Source organism: Pogoniulus pusillus, chromosome 5 (assembly GCF_015220805.1).
Source record: "Pogoniulus pusillus isolate bPogPus1 chromosome 5, bPogPus1.pri, whole genome shotgun sequence".
Classification (NCBI taxonomy): Eukaryota; Metazoa; Chordata; class Aves; order Piciformes; family Lybiidae; genus Pogoniulus; species Pogoniulus pusillus.
This window is the reverse complement of record NC_087268.1, coordinates 2791421-2809275: the sequence shown is the minus strand read 5'-3', so window position 1 is coordinate 2809275 and position 17855 is coordinate 2791421. Positions and strand designations below refer to the sequence as shown.

The window sequence follows — 17855 nt, the reverse complement described above, 5'->3', positions numbered from 1 at the left end:
GCTGTCCCTGGAGGTCTTCAAGACAAGCCTGGATGAGGCACTTAGTGCCATGGTCTGGTTGACTGGCTAGGGCTGGGTGCTAGGTTGGACTGGCTGATCTTGGACGTCTCTTCCAACCTGGTTGATTCTATGATTCAGTGCAGATTGTACAGTACTGTAAAATTTAGTTTCTTAAGTCACTGTTGACTTTGTGTAGTGTACTGTTGATCATGGCTTTTCCTTTTTCAAAAAGGAAGTGAACTATTCCCCTTTCCCTCTTTTGGATCTTGTTACAGAGACCAAGTAATGCGAGTGTGCATTTGGAAACACTGTAGGATAACAAGATAAAATTGCATTGCTAGATTTTAAGGGTTATGTTAAAACAAACAAACAAAGTAGTTTTGCATCTTTATCTCACTTGTTGTGTTTAAATCCCCTAGAGTCCTCTTCGAGAGTGAAAAACAGGTTTTGTTTTTTTGCCAGCTAATTGCATTCAAAGTTTTAAAGAACTCCCAGCATGTTCATTCACTGCCTGTTGCCTGAGTCTTCCTACCCTTAGAAACAACTGCACCATCAAAAACCTCACACTACACCACTGCAAAATTTCTGAGTGGCTGTGATCTGTTGCAAACAACCTCCCCTGTCCAGGCTGGTCCTTGAAATGCTGTGGGAGGAGTCTGTTGGAGCATCACTACAGCTGTCCAGACCATTATTTTCCCTATGTAAGGCTGGGTGGTAGAGAGAGCAAGCAGTCCACATATATCAGGACAAGATTTGAAATATCATATGATCTGAGTGTTTCTTGGTCCCAGGGTTTAGAAATAGCCTATGATTTTCAAAGTTGTTGACCACACAGAAGTAACTGAATTTATTGTGTTAAGAATGTCTTAGACTTCACTCCAGTGATTACAGTTACTTGCAAATATACTTCATACAGCATTTTTTGTATGGCATCTTGGTCTCCTAGAAAACTTCTGAATCCTGATCACATCATGGGAAGTGTCATAGCATTAGGAATTTTCTTTTTGTGTGTTTATTTTTGCTGTTAATTTTTTTCTGACACTATGCTTTTCTTGGACATAATTCCTTGGATATTGGTTTTATCACAGATATATTTAGTAAGTAGTAGAAAGTCTGTGAAGTGTCATCATATTACGCTTTCTGATAGGCTAATTATGCACTGTTCTCTGATAGGCTAATTATGCACTGTTCTAGGTGTGTGTGTGTGTGTGTGTTCAAAATCTTTCAAATTAATATTCTCTCATTTTGGAAATTTCCACTGCTTTACAAGACTCTGCATTTCCTGGTTTAGAGATACAGGAGATGCCTTTTCATTGGTGTTTCTGTGTACAAAGGACAGGATTTCTTCAATTTGAAATAATTGTTAAGATCATTGAGTGTCTTTTCAGTAAGTCTGAAGTTGTCAAAAAAAACCCAAACCCAAACTTAAAAATATGTCCAGAATTTCTTAATAGACAGTTACTAATAAAACTGGATTATGTGGTTAATGAATTAACTAGTCCTTAATTTTCCCTAACCAAAGCTCTAGGCTTTAGGAGTTAACATTTTGGAATCTCTAGCTGATACCTGTCTGGATTATACTTGTTAAAGCTACTCAAATCTTTCTGTTTCCCCCTGCCTCTCCCCCAGGCAATAATACAAAGTGATTAAATTTGCCCACAACCTTTTCTAATGCTGTAGTTCTGCATGGAATAGATTCACGATTTGTCTTTTTTCCTTCTATTGTAATTGCAGGTTTCAGAGGACCAAAACAAATATTGTTTCTGTATTTGCACTTAGAGAAAGGTATAATACTTTTTTCCACTGTGCATTCTTCAGTAGATAGTTTTATCTTTGTCTTCACAGTATCTTGCATACTGCATTGTGAGCTTCAGTTCTCTGCTGTATTTTCTAATTGTATGTGCAAGAAATAATGTTTCATTGATGTTCTAATGTTATTCCTGTTTATCTCAAAGGAGTTGCAGTAAAGAAAAAAGGGTAATTCTAGTACCTGTTCTCTCTTTCTGGGTTAAACCCTACATTTACCTTTCTTCTGCCCTCCTATTTCTTTAAAGTAGTCATGCTGTGCTGTGAAGGCTTGATTTTGAAAAACAAGCAAACAACAAACTATGGTTAGGCCCAACTGAGATTTAATCTAGTTTCCTACAAAATGTTACTAAATACTTGAAATCCTCATCTTGTCTGAGCCTTCTTGACTCGGCAGCTGATTTTTAGTGCTTCTCAATACCTCTTCCCACAAGCCTTGTTCTTTAATGACATACTTGTTTTCAGAGGTAAGTGCATGTGGAACTGTATGATTCAAAGAGACTGTAGTTGTACTCCTGCATGGTTATAAGGTGACCAATATGTAGATGTTGTACCATATCACAGGTGTAATAAAGTATGCCTTACAGATGTTGCTCTTTCCTTGGAGTTCATGCAGATGTTAAAAAACCCTACAGTTCTGTTTAAATAACAGTATTTCTTTCCTCCACACTATGTAATACACATTCAGTAATTCAGATTCAGAAGCATTAATAAAATCTTCAATAAAAGAATTTACAAAGACCAGTGGTTACAGGTGTACTATAACTAGTTAATGGCAGTTTAAGAGTGAAAAATGTGTTACTTGCTTGAATTGTCTGTAAGTAAGCCTTTGATACAACTATTGACTACTAAGAAAGTTATTTCACAGATGATGATGGTGCAATTCAGTGGCTTCAGTACTGACTGTGCAGATACTTCCCATTTCCGATTCAAGATGCTCTGACAGTCAAAGGGAAGAAGTTAAATTCTCAAGAGATGCACTATTTTTCTATAGGTAATAATAATAGAGTAGAGGATACTGTCAGAGGAGATTCCTCCCCTAAAGAAAAGAGTTTTAATTCTTATATCATTCCTTTTTATTTATTTGTTACTGGCAAAGTTTTAAAGCTAGAGGAAGTAAAAATTTATAACACAAGTGGTGGCAGGCTGATAGCACTGTAGTAATATCTTCATGAACTGTGTCAACCTAAGGAAAAAACCCGCCAACATCTTTGCTTCTGACAAGCTCAGTGATTAAAGCTGCCCTTTACATTTCAGACCTGTGTTCAACAGTGTTCAGCTATGTTTTCTTTGATTGCAGCATTTCATACAGTTAGTTTCTTCTATTAATAGATTCTTGTATTATAGTAATTTGCTCTTTAGTAAACAGGTTATTTGCTGTGGAATTGGAAATGTGTAACTTGTCTAACATGTTTAGATTTGGAAACTGCAAGCTTGACTATCTCTTGCTTGTACCATTGTGACTTTATTGTTTACAGGACATATTTACCTAATTCTCAGTAGTGAAAGAGGCTGCTGGGTTTGATAGATATTTTTTCTTTCTTCTTCTTTTTCTTTTTTTGATGAAAGGAAGGAAGTTGGGGCCATTTCCAGCTTGTCTTTTGCAAGCACTACTGCAGTAGTACTAAGCACACCCCAGCAAATGAACTCCTGTGTCAGGGTTATTAAATTCCAGCTACAGGAGAGAGAAGCTGCTTGTGTCTCCCGATGTAAGCTTTGACCTCAGCTTGCAGATCTGAGGTAGAAGGGAAGTAATACTGAGTGAAAGTGGAATGACTCCTAGTTTGATTTACAGTATTTGTTTTTATTTTTAGCACGTTAATTGTAAGGAAGAAGGAAATTACAGACTAGAGTTTCTTGCACTGAGTCTGTTGAACACATTTTTTATTTCATTTAATGGGATACACAGCAGTGTTTATTGTAATTCTAAGCTGTCACAGTCAAAACAGAGTCATAACATTTCCATTATGCCCAGAACCACTCTCTAGCAAAATAAGATTCAGACATGCCCCTTGGAAATAACTGAAAATATAACCTTAATAGATACTGTTGAGGAGACTTCTTCTGGCTCTCTGTTTCATCTGTAGTCCTCATATGAGTTGGATTTTCTGTTTGAGGGTTTTTTTTAATCACTATATTCTTTCAGTATTGTAGTGTGGTGAAATTGTATGTCTTCTTATAAAACTGTCTGCTACTGTTTTGTTATTTTATCCCCATTTTAAATGTGGAGAGATAGTAGAGTTTAAGGTAATTTTTGGTGTTCAAAGACCTTGTTCAACTTTAATGTTGTCCTACCGTGCTAAAATAATAATAGGCCAGTTTGAGCCAAATGCAGGACTTAAGAGATGAATCTCTCCTCTTCAAGGAAATGCAGTTTTCAGAAAGGTTTTGGAGCTAAAATGTTTTACTTGAAAGTAGGGATTGTGTCCAGTACATCTACCTCTAGTTACCTGATGTGCCAAATTTTAAAGGGTTTTCTATAGCACTTCTGATAAAGTGATTTTTATATGCTGTTAGAGGTCCTGGGATGGTTTCAGCTAGAGGTGACTCAAAACCCATCCACAGGTATTTCACATGGAATGTTTAATTTTAAATATCTTCTTCACATCTGCCAAGATCTATAGTTGATGCCTTGTATTTGTATTTGGTTTGTAGGCTTCCTTATCAGCTTTATCTGCCATATTAAGTAGAGAGGTATGACAAGAGGCAGAGTTCTTGGGCAGATAAATACAAGCTTGTGCAACATTTTTCACAGCAGAAGCCTAGCTCAAAATATGCTTGTGCTAGTTTGAGGCTAATTGGAATATTTTAGTGAGAAAAAATAGATTATAGGCTGTGAAAAGAAAACAGTGGTGATGTTTGCTTCACTCATAGGCTTGCTGAGATGTATGAAAACAAGAACACAAATATAGATAAGACAGTGTGTGAGTGTGCAGGAGTCTCTATCGGGAGTTGGTGTCTGTGCTTTCTCTCTGGGCTTTTGTGTGTTATCCAACTAATTCTGCTTCTAATCCCCCTTGCCCATCCTTCCAGCTCACCTTGACCATAAGGCATACTCTGGGATAAGGTAGAGGGGTGGAAGGAAGGTGGAAGGGTGTTTGGGAGCCCCTTCTGGGACTCAGGTTTCTGGGAGGGCTGTTGTGTTTCTGTATTACCTTTTACCTTGTCTATTTCTGTATATAACTGTATAGACTGTAAATATCTGCTTGTATATTATGCTAAGCTGTAAATAATAAGCTTCATTCAATTTCCAGCTGAGTCTAGTCTGGGTGATTTCTAAAGTGGGGGAGGGAACACCCAAACCATCACACAGTGTCACTGTTACCTGACTCAGGCCTTGTTATAAACGTTTTAAGATGCTACATTTCTGTTAGTGATAAGTTTCTGCCCAAAAAGCAGGATTGTCTAGGCTCTGTATCAACTGCTGTTTGCATAGTTGTGTTTTAAATGCTCTGCATGAATGCCTAAGAAAGCAGATCAAGCAGCATCTCCGAATCAATAGCTTTTTAATTTCTAAAGCAATCAGTTCGTGTCACATAGTTGGTGTTCAATAAGTAGTTTTAGAACGTATTTGTTAAATCATATACATAGCCTACTATTTCAAAGTTGAATTCCCTTATGTTCTGGAATTGAGAGACTTCTCTTCCCTTTTCATGTACTATTTTGTGTTGGTGGTGGAGTATTTGTTTACAACTCCACATCAGAAGAGTGCTTCCATAGTTTATTTGTGAACTATTTCTTTCACATCCCTGTGAAATAGTCCCTGCTAAAGGGGGATGAAAGGATGAGGTGCATATGTGAATATGAGATAGCATTAAGATATGTCTGCTGTATTAATATAAACTAAAAGTCTTTTTTAATTTCTTCAGAAGCTTCTTCCCCTCCTAATAGACATAAAATGGTTTTTGTGCATATAAAATGATAAATTGGCTTCCTCTGTAGCTGTCATTGAAGAATTCTCTCAGCAGTATAAGACCAGAGGGGTGAATATGTGATACCCATTTGGGAACAGTTCTAGGCTATTATTTTTTGGGCATCAAACTCACTTTTTTTTCCAAGCCTGTTAGCAATAGCTTAAATTCATGTTGAGTTGTCTCATATCAGAGAAGTGCAAAGAGACTGACAGGACTTTGTGTTAGCCAGTGGCAATGTGTTTCTCTGGACTTAGTGAAGCTATCACCGTGTCACATATTCATGTATCTTGGAGTGTACTTAATTTAATATTCTAATGAAAGAGAAAAAAATAGATTTGCAAAAATTGAACCTGCAAATCAGACTTCTACCTGCTTCCTACTGAAATGAATAATGGATCATTTCAGTGGATTTTTCTAAGTGCTAATCAAAAATATAATGATTTGCAAATCATTACTCAAATTGGAAGCAGTAATTTTAATTTTCAGCAATTATAGTGATTATTTTTTTCTTTGTCATTGGAAGTTATAGCTTATCAATTCCATAAAATGCTTTGCTGAATAACTTACTCTTTATGACTGATGTATTATTTTAAGGTAGTCATTACTTGGTGCTTGCTATTTCTTTTAATAGAGGCTACTTTCTTCTAACTTCCAGGAAACAATGCAATTAACTTAAATGTTCCTGGTTATGTGAATAGGTCAGTCAAAAGGTGGAAGACATGAGTAACACAGTGATATTTCATTTGGTTGGATGGTCCTGCCTGTGTTTAACACTTGCCTGGTTGGGTACATCAGCACCATATGCCCTGAAATCCATGCATGATACAAGAAGTTTAGTAGAGCATGCATATAATCAGTGAAATAGGTGTCTCCGTAAGGTGATATATTTACATACCATTTTACTTCACAGAATCACAGAAACATTCCAGTTGGAAAAGATCCTCAGGATCATCAAGTCCCACTGCTATCCCTACTCTGCAAAGTTCACCTTTAAACCACATCCTCAAGCACCACATCCAAATGACTTCTAAACACATCCCATTGGCCTTCTTGGCCACAAGGGCACATTGCTGTGCCGTGGTTAACATGTTACCCACCAGGATCCCCAGGTCCCCCTCCACAGGACTGCTTGCTTGCAGAGAGGTGCACCCCATCTGCTGCCAGCAGACCTGGTGTCATGTGGGGACCCATGGTCAAAGAAGCCAAAATCTTGTTGGAGGCACCAGTCTCGACGCCAAGCATTGAGCATGTGAGTCCTCCTCACTCTCTCTGGGTTGATCCCTTCAACAGGGAGGATAGAAGAGACTATTACCTGGGCTCCCACTCCTGTGACCACTTGATCCAAGGCCTTGAAGTCTCTCTTTTTAGCCTTTACTGTTTTTCTTCCAAGGTCATCATAACCTATCTGGAAGGCTAGCAATGGGTAGTAATCTGTGGGCTATACCAGGGAGGGAAGCCTTCTTATTACATTCTTGACCTGGGCCCATGGTAGACAGCAGACCTCCTTTTGGAGTGGCTCAGGTCTGCATATTGGGCCTTCTGCCCCTGTCAAAAGGGACAGTAACTCTTCTCTTTTTTTTTTATGCAAGATGTTTGTAAGGAGGGCTTAGGCTGCTTTAATTTTGGGAATTCTTTCAGATCAGGTTCATCAGGCAGGACCTGCCCTTCATGAGCCCATGCTGACTGGGTTTGATCCCCTGGATGTTCTCTATATGGCATGTCATAGCCCTTGAAATGACCTGCTCCATGAGGCCAGACTGATGGGTCTATAGTTTCCTGGATCCTCCTTCCTTTCTTTTTTGTAGATAGGTGTTACATTTGCTACCCTTAAGTCCATTGGGATGTTCCTTTGGAAGAAATGAGGGGAATTCTACAGCAAAGACTAGAACATATTTGTTCCTTATCTCCTGGGCAAACCTAATTTGCTAAGAGGTTTGAACCAACATCCCTTTAATGAGCCCTTAAGTCAACAGGCTCCAGGTTGATTTGTATTCACTGGCTAGCACTCATTTGAGTTTTACTCTTTAAAAGTCTGCTTTTCCCTTTAAAGCACAATGCTATACACACACACACACTGTATATATGTATAGATGCACATATATGTCTTTATGTGCTTTATATACAAGCATGTAAATAGTTCATGTCATGTGTTTATATATAAGTATATAACATAACAGCATTAAAAATCTCATGGTGTATTAGAGCAGTAGGCTTAGACATTAGAGCAGATTGAAAAGATAAGTCTCTTTTTGTGGATTAGTACTGTAACACTTAGACTGTTGTGCATAAGTGATTTCTGTTGCATGCCTTCATCATCCTCACTTTCTTAAGCTCCTGTAACTGATTTTGAGCTCTGTTAAACTGGGTTTTTTTGTGCTTTTAGCAATTGTGGCTAATGATAGTCATGCATTTTTCAACTCACCTCAGTAATGAAAGTGTGAATGAAATGATGTTGGAAGGGAACTGCAAGATTGACCTTTTGTCACAAATTGCAGGATAGTTTTCTACTAAATATTGTTATGGGTTTTGTTTAAGTTACTTGGGTTTTTTTTCTTTTAAACAATACTCAGATTTCTTTTCTTGCCTTTTTTTTTTTTTTGCAAACTCAGAAGTCTTCAGCTCTAACTTTTCAGTGGGTGGTTTAAACTAATTTTTGCAATTTCAGGCCTGTTCCTGTACCAGTCATGTAATTTGTAGTCTTATGCATTGCTCAATTCTGGTTTTGTTTGTCTGATACCTTAGGGAGAAGGTCTCAGATTCCCGCTGAAAGAAGCAGTAAAGACAGAAAAAGAATTAATTATGCATCCTGCTTTATTCAGTGGTATAGCCTATTGCTCCCTTAGTGATTGTTTTTTAATAAACCTGTTGTGTTTTTATGCTCCTGTAGTTTGTCCTAATGTATTACTTCTTCTTTGCTGACATGGAGCTGGAATTGACAGTACCATGTCTTGAATTCTTCTTTGGCTTGAGAGGACGTTCCTTGTTCCATTCTGGTTACTGTTCAGAGGCTGTTGGTTTCCCATTCTCTTTTTGAGTCCTTACCAGAATTACCAGCAAGGCTTTCCTAGTTGATGGATAGGTGTATCTGTTTTACCTTGGCCATGCTGTTTCCTAGCTATGTGACAGTTCACATATCATGTGGACCTCTGATGAGTGTACGGCTGTTTGGTACCTATAGTCTCAGTCATGTGGATAGTTCAAGAACTGGTTCAGTTGTGTATTTGAACGAGCCAAAAACATGTACTACCTGTAGTGAGAGGGGTCTGCTGCCCAGATAAGTATCCTGGGTCTTTAGCTGATCTTTTGGCTCAATGTCAATTCTAGTTACTGAAGGGAAACGTGGAGAGAGCACTTTGGCAGACAACACAGCATATCTTCTGCACTGCTGTGTGCTCACATGATGGAAGGTGTGATGATGGGAAATGGCCCTGATGTTTTGCATTTTATTTCAGATTGGAATTATCTCCTGATCTCAGGAGGAGCAGATTCCTGTGGCTAAGCATTAAGCATTTGTCAGAGCACAGAGAAGATCTTTGCATATATTGTAGCTGTGGGCTCTACTTTTCTTTCTTCAGTCTCTCCTCTTCACTGTATTTATCTGAAAGCTTGTTCTGTTTTGTATTTTATGAGATACTACTTTCAGAACTAAAACCACCTTTGACACAGAAGCTGATAGTTTTACTGGCAAAATGCAGCCTGAAGTTTACTCTTGCCAGAATCCTCCTGGAAATAAAAGTAGGTGTGTTCTGCTTGAGTAATCACATGTAAATGCAGAGGTGCCAGCAGCACTGTAATAATGACTGTAATGTCTTTGAAGGCACTCTGAAGCTTCCGTTCAAAGGCACTCTTAAATAATTAAATCTTCTTTCTTCTTTTTTTTTTCCCTTCAATTTACATGGAATATGTAATGACATCCCCAAGAACCAGATTTCCTTCCTTTCCTTTCTTATGCAGAGAATAAATAGAGAATTTTAATTAAGATGCTGCTTGCTAACTTGTGTAGTAAAGAAAGAGCAGGTACAGATAGTTCTTTGTTTTGATCCTCAGATGTATCAGAAATAACATCTTGAAAACCTAGATAACTGCAAGATGATCGTAGAAGTCTGGTTTCCCCTCTGCAAATAAAGGGTGGCAATTTTGTCTGCTTCTGTATGCCTTTTGGCTCCTGGCAGTTCACTGTGTGACCATTAGAATCATGGAATCATAGAATCAACCAGATTGGAAGAGAACTCCAAGATCATCCAGTCCAACCTAGCACCCAGCCCTAGCCAGTCAACCAGACCATGGCACTAAGTGCCTCATCCAGGCTTTGCTTGAACACCTCCAGGGACGGTGACTCCACCACCTCCCTGGGCAGCCCATTCCAATGCCAATCACTCTCTCTGGCAACAGCTTCCTCCTAACATCCAGCCTGTGTTCCCCCGGCACAACTTGAGACTGTGTCCCCTTGTTCAGTTGCTGCTTGTGTGGGAGAAGAGACCAACCCCACCTGGCTACAGCCTCCCTTCAGGTAGTTGTAGACAGCAATGAGGTCACCCCTGAGCCTCCTCTTCTCTAGGCTAAACACCCCCAGCTCCCTCAGCCTCTCCTCATAAGGTTTGTGTTCCAGGCCCCTCACCAGCCTTGTTGCCCTTCTCTGGACACCTTCCAGCATCTCAGCATCTCTCTTGAACTGCGGGACTCAGAACTGGACACAGTACTCAAGGTGTGGCCTGAGCAGTGCCGAGTACAGGGGCAGAATAACCTCCCTTGTCCTGCTGGCCACACTGTTCCTGATGCAGGCCAGGATGCCATTGGCTCTCTTGGCCACCTGGGCACACTACTGGCTCATCTTCAGCCTGCTATCTACCAGTACCCCTAGGTCCCTTTCTGCCTGGCTGCTCTCCAGCCGCTCTATCCCCAGCCTATTGCGTTGCTTGGTGTTGTTGTGACCAATGTGCAGGACCCTGCACTTGGCCTTGTTAAATGGCGTCCCATTGGCCTCTGCCCATTTAAGTGGTCCTCCTTGTAAAACTGGTCTGGTCAGCTATACATGGGTTTAATGTATGTATATATATGTTTGGTGTTTCGGCAGATACTGAGCGTCTCTACACGGTTGTGTTTGAAGAGATCTGTGGGCGCTTTGGAAAAACCTATACCTGGGATGTAAAATCATTGGTCATGGGTAAAAAAGCCCTCGAAGGGGCAGAGATTATTCGAGATGTCCTAGGTCTTCCAATAACCAAAGAAGAATTATTACAAGAAAGTAAAATAAAGCAGGAGAAGATATTCCATACTGCTGAATTGCTGCCAGGTATGTTCTAAATGCTAACCAAGGCAGAGTTTTGTAATCTGCCTTCTGTAGAGCAGTTTCATCATTCTCTTTTTAGCAAGTTTTACTCAAATATAATATTTATTTGTTAAACAGATGTTTTACTTGTTAAAGGGTGTCAAAACCTTCTTTATTTTCCTTGAGTGTAGGGTTGGTTGGTTGTTTTTTCATGTACCTTTTAAAAGAAGAAAAAAGATTAGGTAAATGGGCATGAATTTTGTTTTCTACACCAGACATTCTTTTTAATTGTTGTTGGCATCTGCATAACACAGTAAGTTAATTTTCTCTGGATATGAACATAATCTGACTTGTTTAATCACAAATATGCTTATAAATGTGCAGGCAAGTGTATGAGCCAGTGGATTGTTTCAGCTGGGATTATTGTTGCCTAACCTGAACATTGAAACATAAGCATGGTGTCTGAGCCAGCTGTGTTTCAATGGAGAAGGAGGTTTTCTCAGGGTATCTTAAGACAGTTAAATTTCACTACCTTCTGAAGATACATACCTTTTGCTAGTGATAGAGCAGGTGGCCTGAGTGAGTAGCCTAAACCAGGTACCTGAGGATAAGCAAAAGGATAAATTTTACCTGTGATATGAACTCACACTTTTGTATTTCATTCAGTTAACTTCTGAAATGCTTACTGAAAAATCCTCAGTCATGTCAGGCAAGGCAGTTGCTAAAGCTAGGATTGTTGTTAACTTTTTGTTCAATGTTAAAGTTCCTGGAGCAAATATCAGTACTTTCTTTAGGAGACAATAAAAATAAAGGAAGAGGAAGGATAGGGGAAGAATAAGAAAAGAGTGAAATTAGAAGTGAAATAATTGTATGTCACTATAACAGGTTATATTTTGTGTGTCTTTGAAAGTGTGCTTGTTTTTTTCTGTCAGTCTGTGTAGTGCATTAATGATGTTTTAATTTTAGATGCTTTTTTATATGTACTTTCATAATACATTAAAAGGATGAAAGTGTAACCTGTTAACAACAAATAACAAGTAGAAATAAAAGGTGTAATCTCTTTATGCATCTTAAAAACTTGAGCATTTTGTGTAATCAACTCATTTAGCTATCTCTGATGTCTTTTAAATGCAGTGTTTTTCAGATTGCCTTTTTCTCCCTTCTAGATCCAGCTAAAACTGCACCCCTAGGTAAACTTTCCAGAAATATAACAAAGATGGAGGGATGTGAATTTCATTTTTCACATCAGACATCTGAGACTAACTTTACAGCTATATTTTTTACAAGACAAACAGAAAAAAAGTCTAGTCTGTTCTTAAAACATGCCAGATGAGCAGACTGGGTGGAAATGTTAGGAGGCACAGAGAAGAGTCACTGTAATGTTAACAGCCCAGGCAGCAGATAATGTGGTTGAGCTGTCTTGAGAGACAAGGTGGTAGAACAGATTACCCAAAGGAAACATCCAAGTTTTGCAGTGTTCCTTTGTTTAAAATGTGAATTCTGGGCTAACTGAAGCTGAGCTATTATAGATGAAACAAGTGTAATTCTTACCTGGAACAAGTGAGTAAATATGTTTATCCTAACCAGACTTGTTCAGCTCATTATCTTTTTAGTTCAGCTCAATAGATGTGATAACTTTCTTCAGGCTGTTTTCTAAACCAGAATTATGTTAACTTACACACTTTATACTCACTGGTTATCATGTGTAGAAATGATCTGTACTTTACCTGGAAGCAGCATATGAATCACCATGAATTTTGAGAAAACCAGGTTGAAAATCAGCTAATGATCTAGAAATATCTAGAAAGAAGTGGCTTCAGCAGCTTACGATTTAGTTTCTTGAAAGACTGACTTGTCTGATAACCAGATCTTTTTAATCTGATACTTCTGTCTTCTGAGAGTATTTAGGTAATCCTTGTGGATTTATTCTACCATCTCTTCATGTGGCGAATGGACTTCATGCAGGTCCTGTGTAAGATAGAAGACTGTAAATAAAGTGGAAGTTAACTGTCATTTATTAATTGTGAAAAACGACTCGGGTGTACTGAGGCTTTGTCTGTCTTTTGACAGTTCATAAGCAGGTGAGGTTCTGGTTTGGTGGAGAGCAGTGCCAAGAGATGCCCAATGGTGTTTGGAAAAGTGACTTAAGCAAAGCAACACTTGTTTTTGACGTTGAATGAGCTATGCATGTGCTTGTGCCAACAATTATAACTGTTAATTCCCAGGTGAAGTAATTGATAGGTATGTCAGAGATTGTTAAGAATAGTGTGGAAGTTGTACAAGGATAGGATTGGCAAAGCAGTTCTTTGCTTGACAGCCTATGTCACAGCCATGCCATTTACTGTATAACCATTCTGAGACATTAGTGGTGGAAGACAGAATTTTGAGTATGTGACAATACTGAGAAAATGACCACTGCTTGTGGTACTTTTCTAAATATTTCTGTCAGAGTACAGACATTGTTAGCATCAAGAGCAGCATAGTAGGCTTTCTGTTTCTGCAAATGCAGGGAAGCACATCATCAGAAAAAGAAGTGACAGGTAGAACACAAGAAAACCATACCTTTGTATGTTTACTTAACATAAATGCAGAATATACACAGAACCAGAAAAACTTAACTCAGTATTACACAGCTGACAATAGTTGCTAGAACCATGTCAGGGTTATTAGATGAATGCTGTTCTTTCATAGCAGTCTCTGGGGTTTTGACTCATCATTATTATTGTGCAGTTGTGTATACCTTTCAGATATTTTGCATACCTGGGTCATTTCCATGACAACATACATTACAGCTCCTGTTAATCCTGTGCAGAGTGTGATGTGCAAATGATTTTCCAAATCCAGTACAGCTGTCTTTTTCTTGCTAACATGAGGAGGTAATGTCATAGTGCAGTTTTAGTACCAAATGTATCCAATCAGAAAACACAAAAGAAAAAACAAAACAGAACCCCAAAGAAACAAAAAAACCACCACCGAACAAACCAACCAGAGCAGCTCACTCTAAAGTCATATATATTTTTTCTGACATGGTCCCATTCAACCAGCAGTCCAGTTTACTCAACTCTAGTTTATTTTATTCATTCATATTGTGCCCCTAACACTTAAACTGATTTCCTGCCGTGTTTGCATTGCTTTGCTTTATTATTTCAATGGCAATGAATTCATGCTGGGCTCAGTGAGGCTGTTACACCTAGAGATCAGTAGCTAGTTGCAAACTTGGAATGATGCTGTTTGGCTGATTTAAAAGATGTGAGCTTTGCATTGTCCTAAAGGACTGAAACCTGTCGGTAACACAGTTGACAGAGGTTTGGAATTCTGTAAAATTTGGTGCTTAACATTTTTTTTCCTTGGCCATGGATCTGTCAGGATGGTCTGATAAGCCAGAGCAAAATGAAATTATTGATTCGGTGAACAAGAAGTTTCTGCAGAAGCTTGTTTGGTACTTCATGAGGAGCAATAAGATGAGAAGATAGAATTCTTTATTAATAGGCAATTAACTTCTAAATTGGGAAGTAGGTTATTAGTTTGTACCTCCACTTATTTAGTTGAGTGAAAAGATTATATGTCATTGCAGATAGTACTTTTAATATCTCAGGGCAGAAAGAATTGTCATCAAATTCACTAGAATTCTAATCAGCTTTATAAAGCTCTAGTAATGTTAGCTTTTCTTTCAGTAAAGAGAGTAAAATCTATATGTTTATTCTGATATAGCATTCTTTTTAGGAACTACAAATTATTTTGAAAGCATAGTATGCTGGAGAGCAGCCCTGAGGAGAAGAACCTGGTGGTCTGGGTTGAAGAAAAGCTCAACATGATCAGGCAGTGTGTACGTGCAGCGTAGACAGTAACCATGTCTCTCCCAGCAGGGCAAGGGAGGTGATTCTGCCCTTTTACTCTGCTTTCATCAGACCCCACCTGGAGTACTGTGTGCAGTTCTGGAGCCCCCAACACAAGAAGGACATCAAACTCTTAGAGTGAGTCCAGAAGAGGGCCAGCAAAATGCTCAGAGAGCTGGAGCAGCTCTGCTATGAGGACAGGCTACAGGAGTTGGGGCTCTTCATCCTGGAGAAGAGGAGGCTTCAAAGAGACCTCATAGTAGCATCCCAGTATCTGAAGGGGGCCTAAAGGAAGACTGAGGAGGGACTGTTTTCAAGGTCTTGTAATGTCAGGATGAGGAGTAATGGGTTTAAACTGGCAGAGGGGAGATTCAAACTGTATGTTAGGGAAGGGTTCGTTGCAGTGAGGCTGGTGACAATGGCATAGGTTGCCCAGGGAGGTTGTGGCTGCTCCATCCCTGGAGGTGTTCAAGGCCAGGTTGGATGAGGCCTTGAGCGACCTGTTGTAGTGGAAGGTGTCCCTGCCTATGGCCAGGGACTGGAACTAGATGATCTCTAAGATCACTTTCAACCTAAACCATACTATCATTCTGTTTTCATACAGAGGCAATGTTTATCCTTAATATTTCCACATGTTCTCATCCACATAGAATTCGTACAAGGCATGCACAGTGCATGCACAGAATTTAAACAATGTGTTGAGCACTTTGGTTTCCTTTAGTCTATCTCCTCAGCAATGAATCTTTTCTTCCTAATACATACTGAATGCTCTCAGACAGCTTTCTTTGTGTAATGTTAAAGTAAACTGAAGTGGATTTAATGTGGATTTCTAAAGAGCTTTGATTTTGGTACCCCAGAGGTCAGATGTTCTCTGTTCTCATGCTGTTGGTGTGAGTAGAAAACTAAGTGTATCTACATGGTGGTGAATGAGGAGCAGCACTGTGATAGATGTATGTGAAGATCTTCAAAGGTGCATTGAAAGAGTCTGTAAAAGACTGTGAAGTTGCACTTGGGCTCACAATTTCTGTGAGCTATATGAAGAAAGGGCTTGGTGACCAGTAGAGCCCTTCCAAGGGATCGTAATTTGTGAGCTATGTGAAGAAATGCTTGACTACCAGTGTAATTTTTCCAACAGGAATTTCAGTGTACAGTGAAAAAGTATCTTATTCAAGACAATATTTTCTAAAAAAGGCTATAGTGGTGTTGTTTCTTCTGCAGATTATATTGTGTCTCAGCTGCAAGACACAGTAGCTATAATTATGTTAGCAGGAATTACATAGTGTAGATAAGCTCCAAAAGTATAACAGGGTGAGAGAAATGAAATGTGCTCAGATGGATAGGAGCTCCTGTTACACAATTTTGAAGCTCAACTTTTACAAAAGCTGCTTCTTGTGGTTCCACTTACAATGTATGGTTTTACTTAAGAGAAGACCTTGCAGGGTTCTGTTAATTTTTAAATGATTCTTTCTTACATAGGTAAAGTTAATCTTTTTAAGATTTCAGTAGATATCATAAAGATGGTGACACTGTGTGTATAGAGCTGGGCCATTATGTGATCTTGTTCCTGCACACTCTGCAGGCAGTGCACAAGCTAGATGTATTCCTGAAGCCATAAGACTGTAGGACTTTGTTTGTGCTTGTAAGACAATCTATAAGTGGATTTTTGGTGTAAGGTACCTGTAGAGAATCATGGAATCATAGAATCAACCAGGTTGGAAGAGACCTCCAAGATCATCCAGGCCAACCTAGCACCCAGCCCTAGCCAGTCAACCAGACCATGGCACTAAGTGCCTCAGCCAGGCTTTTCTTGAAGACTTCCAGGGACAGTGACTCCACCACCTCCCTGGGCAGCCCATTCCAATGCCAATCACTCTCTCTGCCAACAACTTCCTCCTAACATCCAGCCTAGACTTCCCCTGGCACAACTTGAGACTGTGTCCCCTTGTTTTGTTGCTGGTTGCCTGGGAGGAGAGACCAACCCCACCTGGCTACAGCCTCCCTTCAGGTAGTTGTAGACAGCAATGAGATCACCCCTGAGCCTCCTCTTCTCTAGGCTAAACAACCCCAGCTCCCTCAGGCCTCTCATAGGGTTTGTGTTCCAGAGCTTACTTGCTATGTGGTTGTCTGTTATAATGTAGTTATGCCTTCAAATGAATCATCTGCAAGCAGACATAGGAACACCAGAAATCATTGAACATACCCAGCAGGTATGTTGTATTTGTTTCTGGCAGGGCTTTGGTAGTGGGGAAGACTCCCTGTCTTTTGTGTTGACCAGGGAGGCCTTTTGTTGTACTTCCTACTCTCCATCCCACTGGAGAGGCTAGGAGTGAGCCAGCAGCTATATAGTTGTTTTGTTGCTGACTGGGCTTAAAGAGTCCTTTTCTTTTTTTTTAAAGGGTGTATGTGGAGCAAAACAATTTAATTGAAACAACAAAGCCACCACTTCACCACTTGAATCGAAGGAGGATAGTGATAAATAGTTCTGTGTCTTAGAAACACCAACTCTGCAACTTATCTGGTTGGAGATGTATTAGAAAAAAAACAGAAGAGCTTTATATTTTGCAAGAAATAGGTCTGAATCTGGAATCCCAGAACTGATATAAAACAAGAGCGGTGTTCTTTTCTGTGATAGACAAATACAAGGCAGGGATAATACAAAAATTTGAAAGTATATCAAATAAAATGAGGAAGAAATTACGTCTTGTTCACCCCTCAGAAGAACTCTTTATGACATGAACCTTGTGTTTGTATAAAGCTAAAATGAAAATAAAAACTGCCTCAGTTTTCCATCCATTTGAACTAGCTCTTGGAAGTTATGTATTGTTCATTTTCAATTCATAATGGCATTCTATTCAAAAGGGGGATAACTGGAGAACAAATATTGTACAAAATAGTTCTTTAATAGCAAATAAATAAACATACAGAGACTATTGTTGGATCATTGTAGTGTAGTGTCATTGGGTTTCCTGAACTTTTTGTTGTACGTGTTTGCATTAGCCAATAAAAAGGAAGAAGTGAAAGTTTTGTTTG

At 39.1% G+C, this 17855-nt stretch overlaps 1 protein-coding gene across 1 annotated transcript in view; it reads left to right on the top strand.

Annotated features, from left to right (window-relative positions):
- PUDP (pseudouridine 5'-phosphatase) overlaps window positions 1-17855 on the top strand; it is a 66758-nt gene that overhangs the window by 11609 nt on the left and 37294 nt on the right. The window contains exon 2 of the mRNA XM_064143027.1: window positions 10795-11013. Within this exon, the coding sequence (XP_063999097.1) occupies window positions 10795-11013 (219 nt within the window). The remainder of the gene's footprint in view (window positions 1-10794; window positions 11014-17855) is intronic.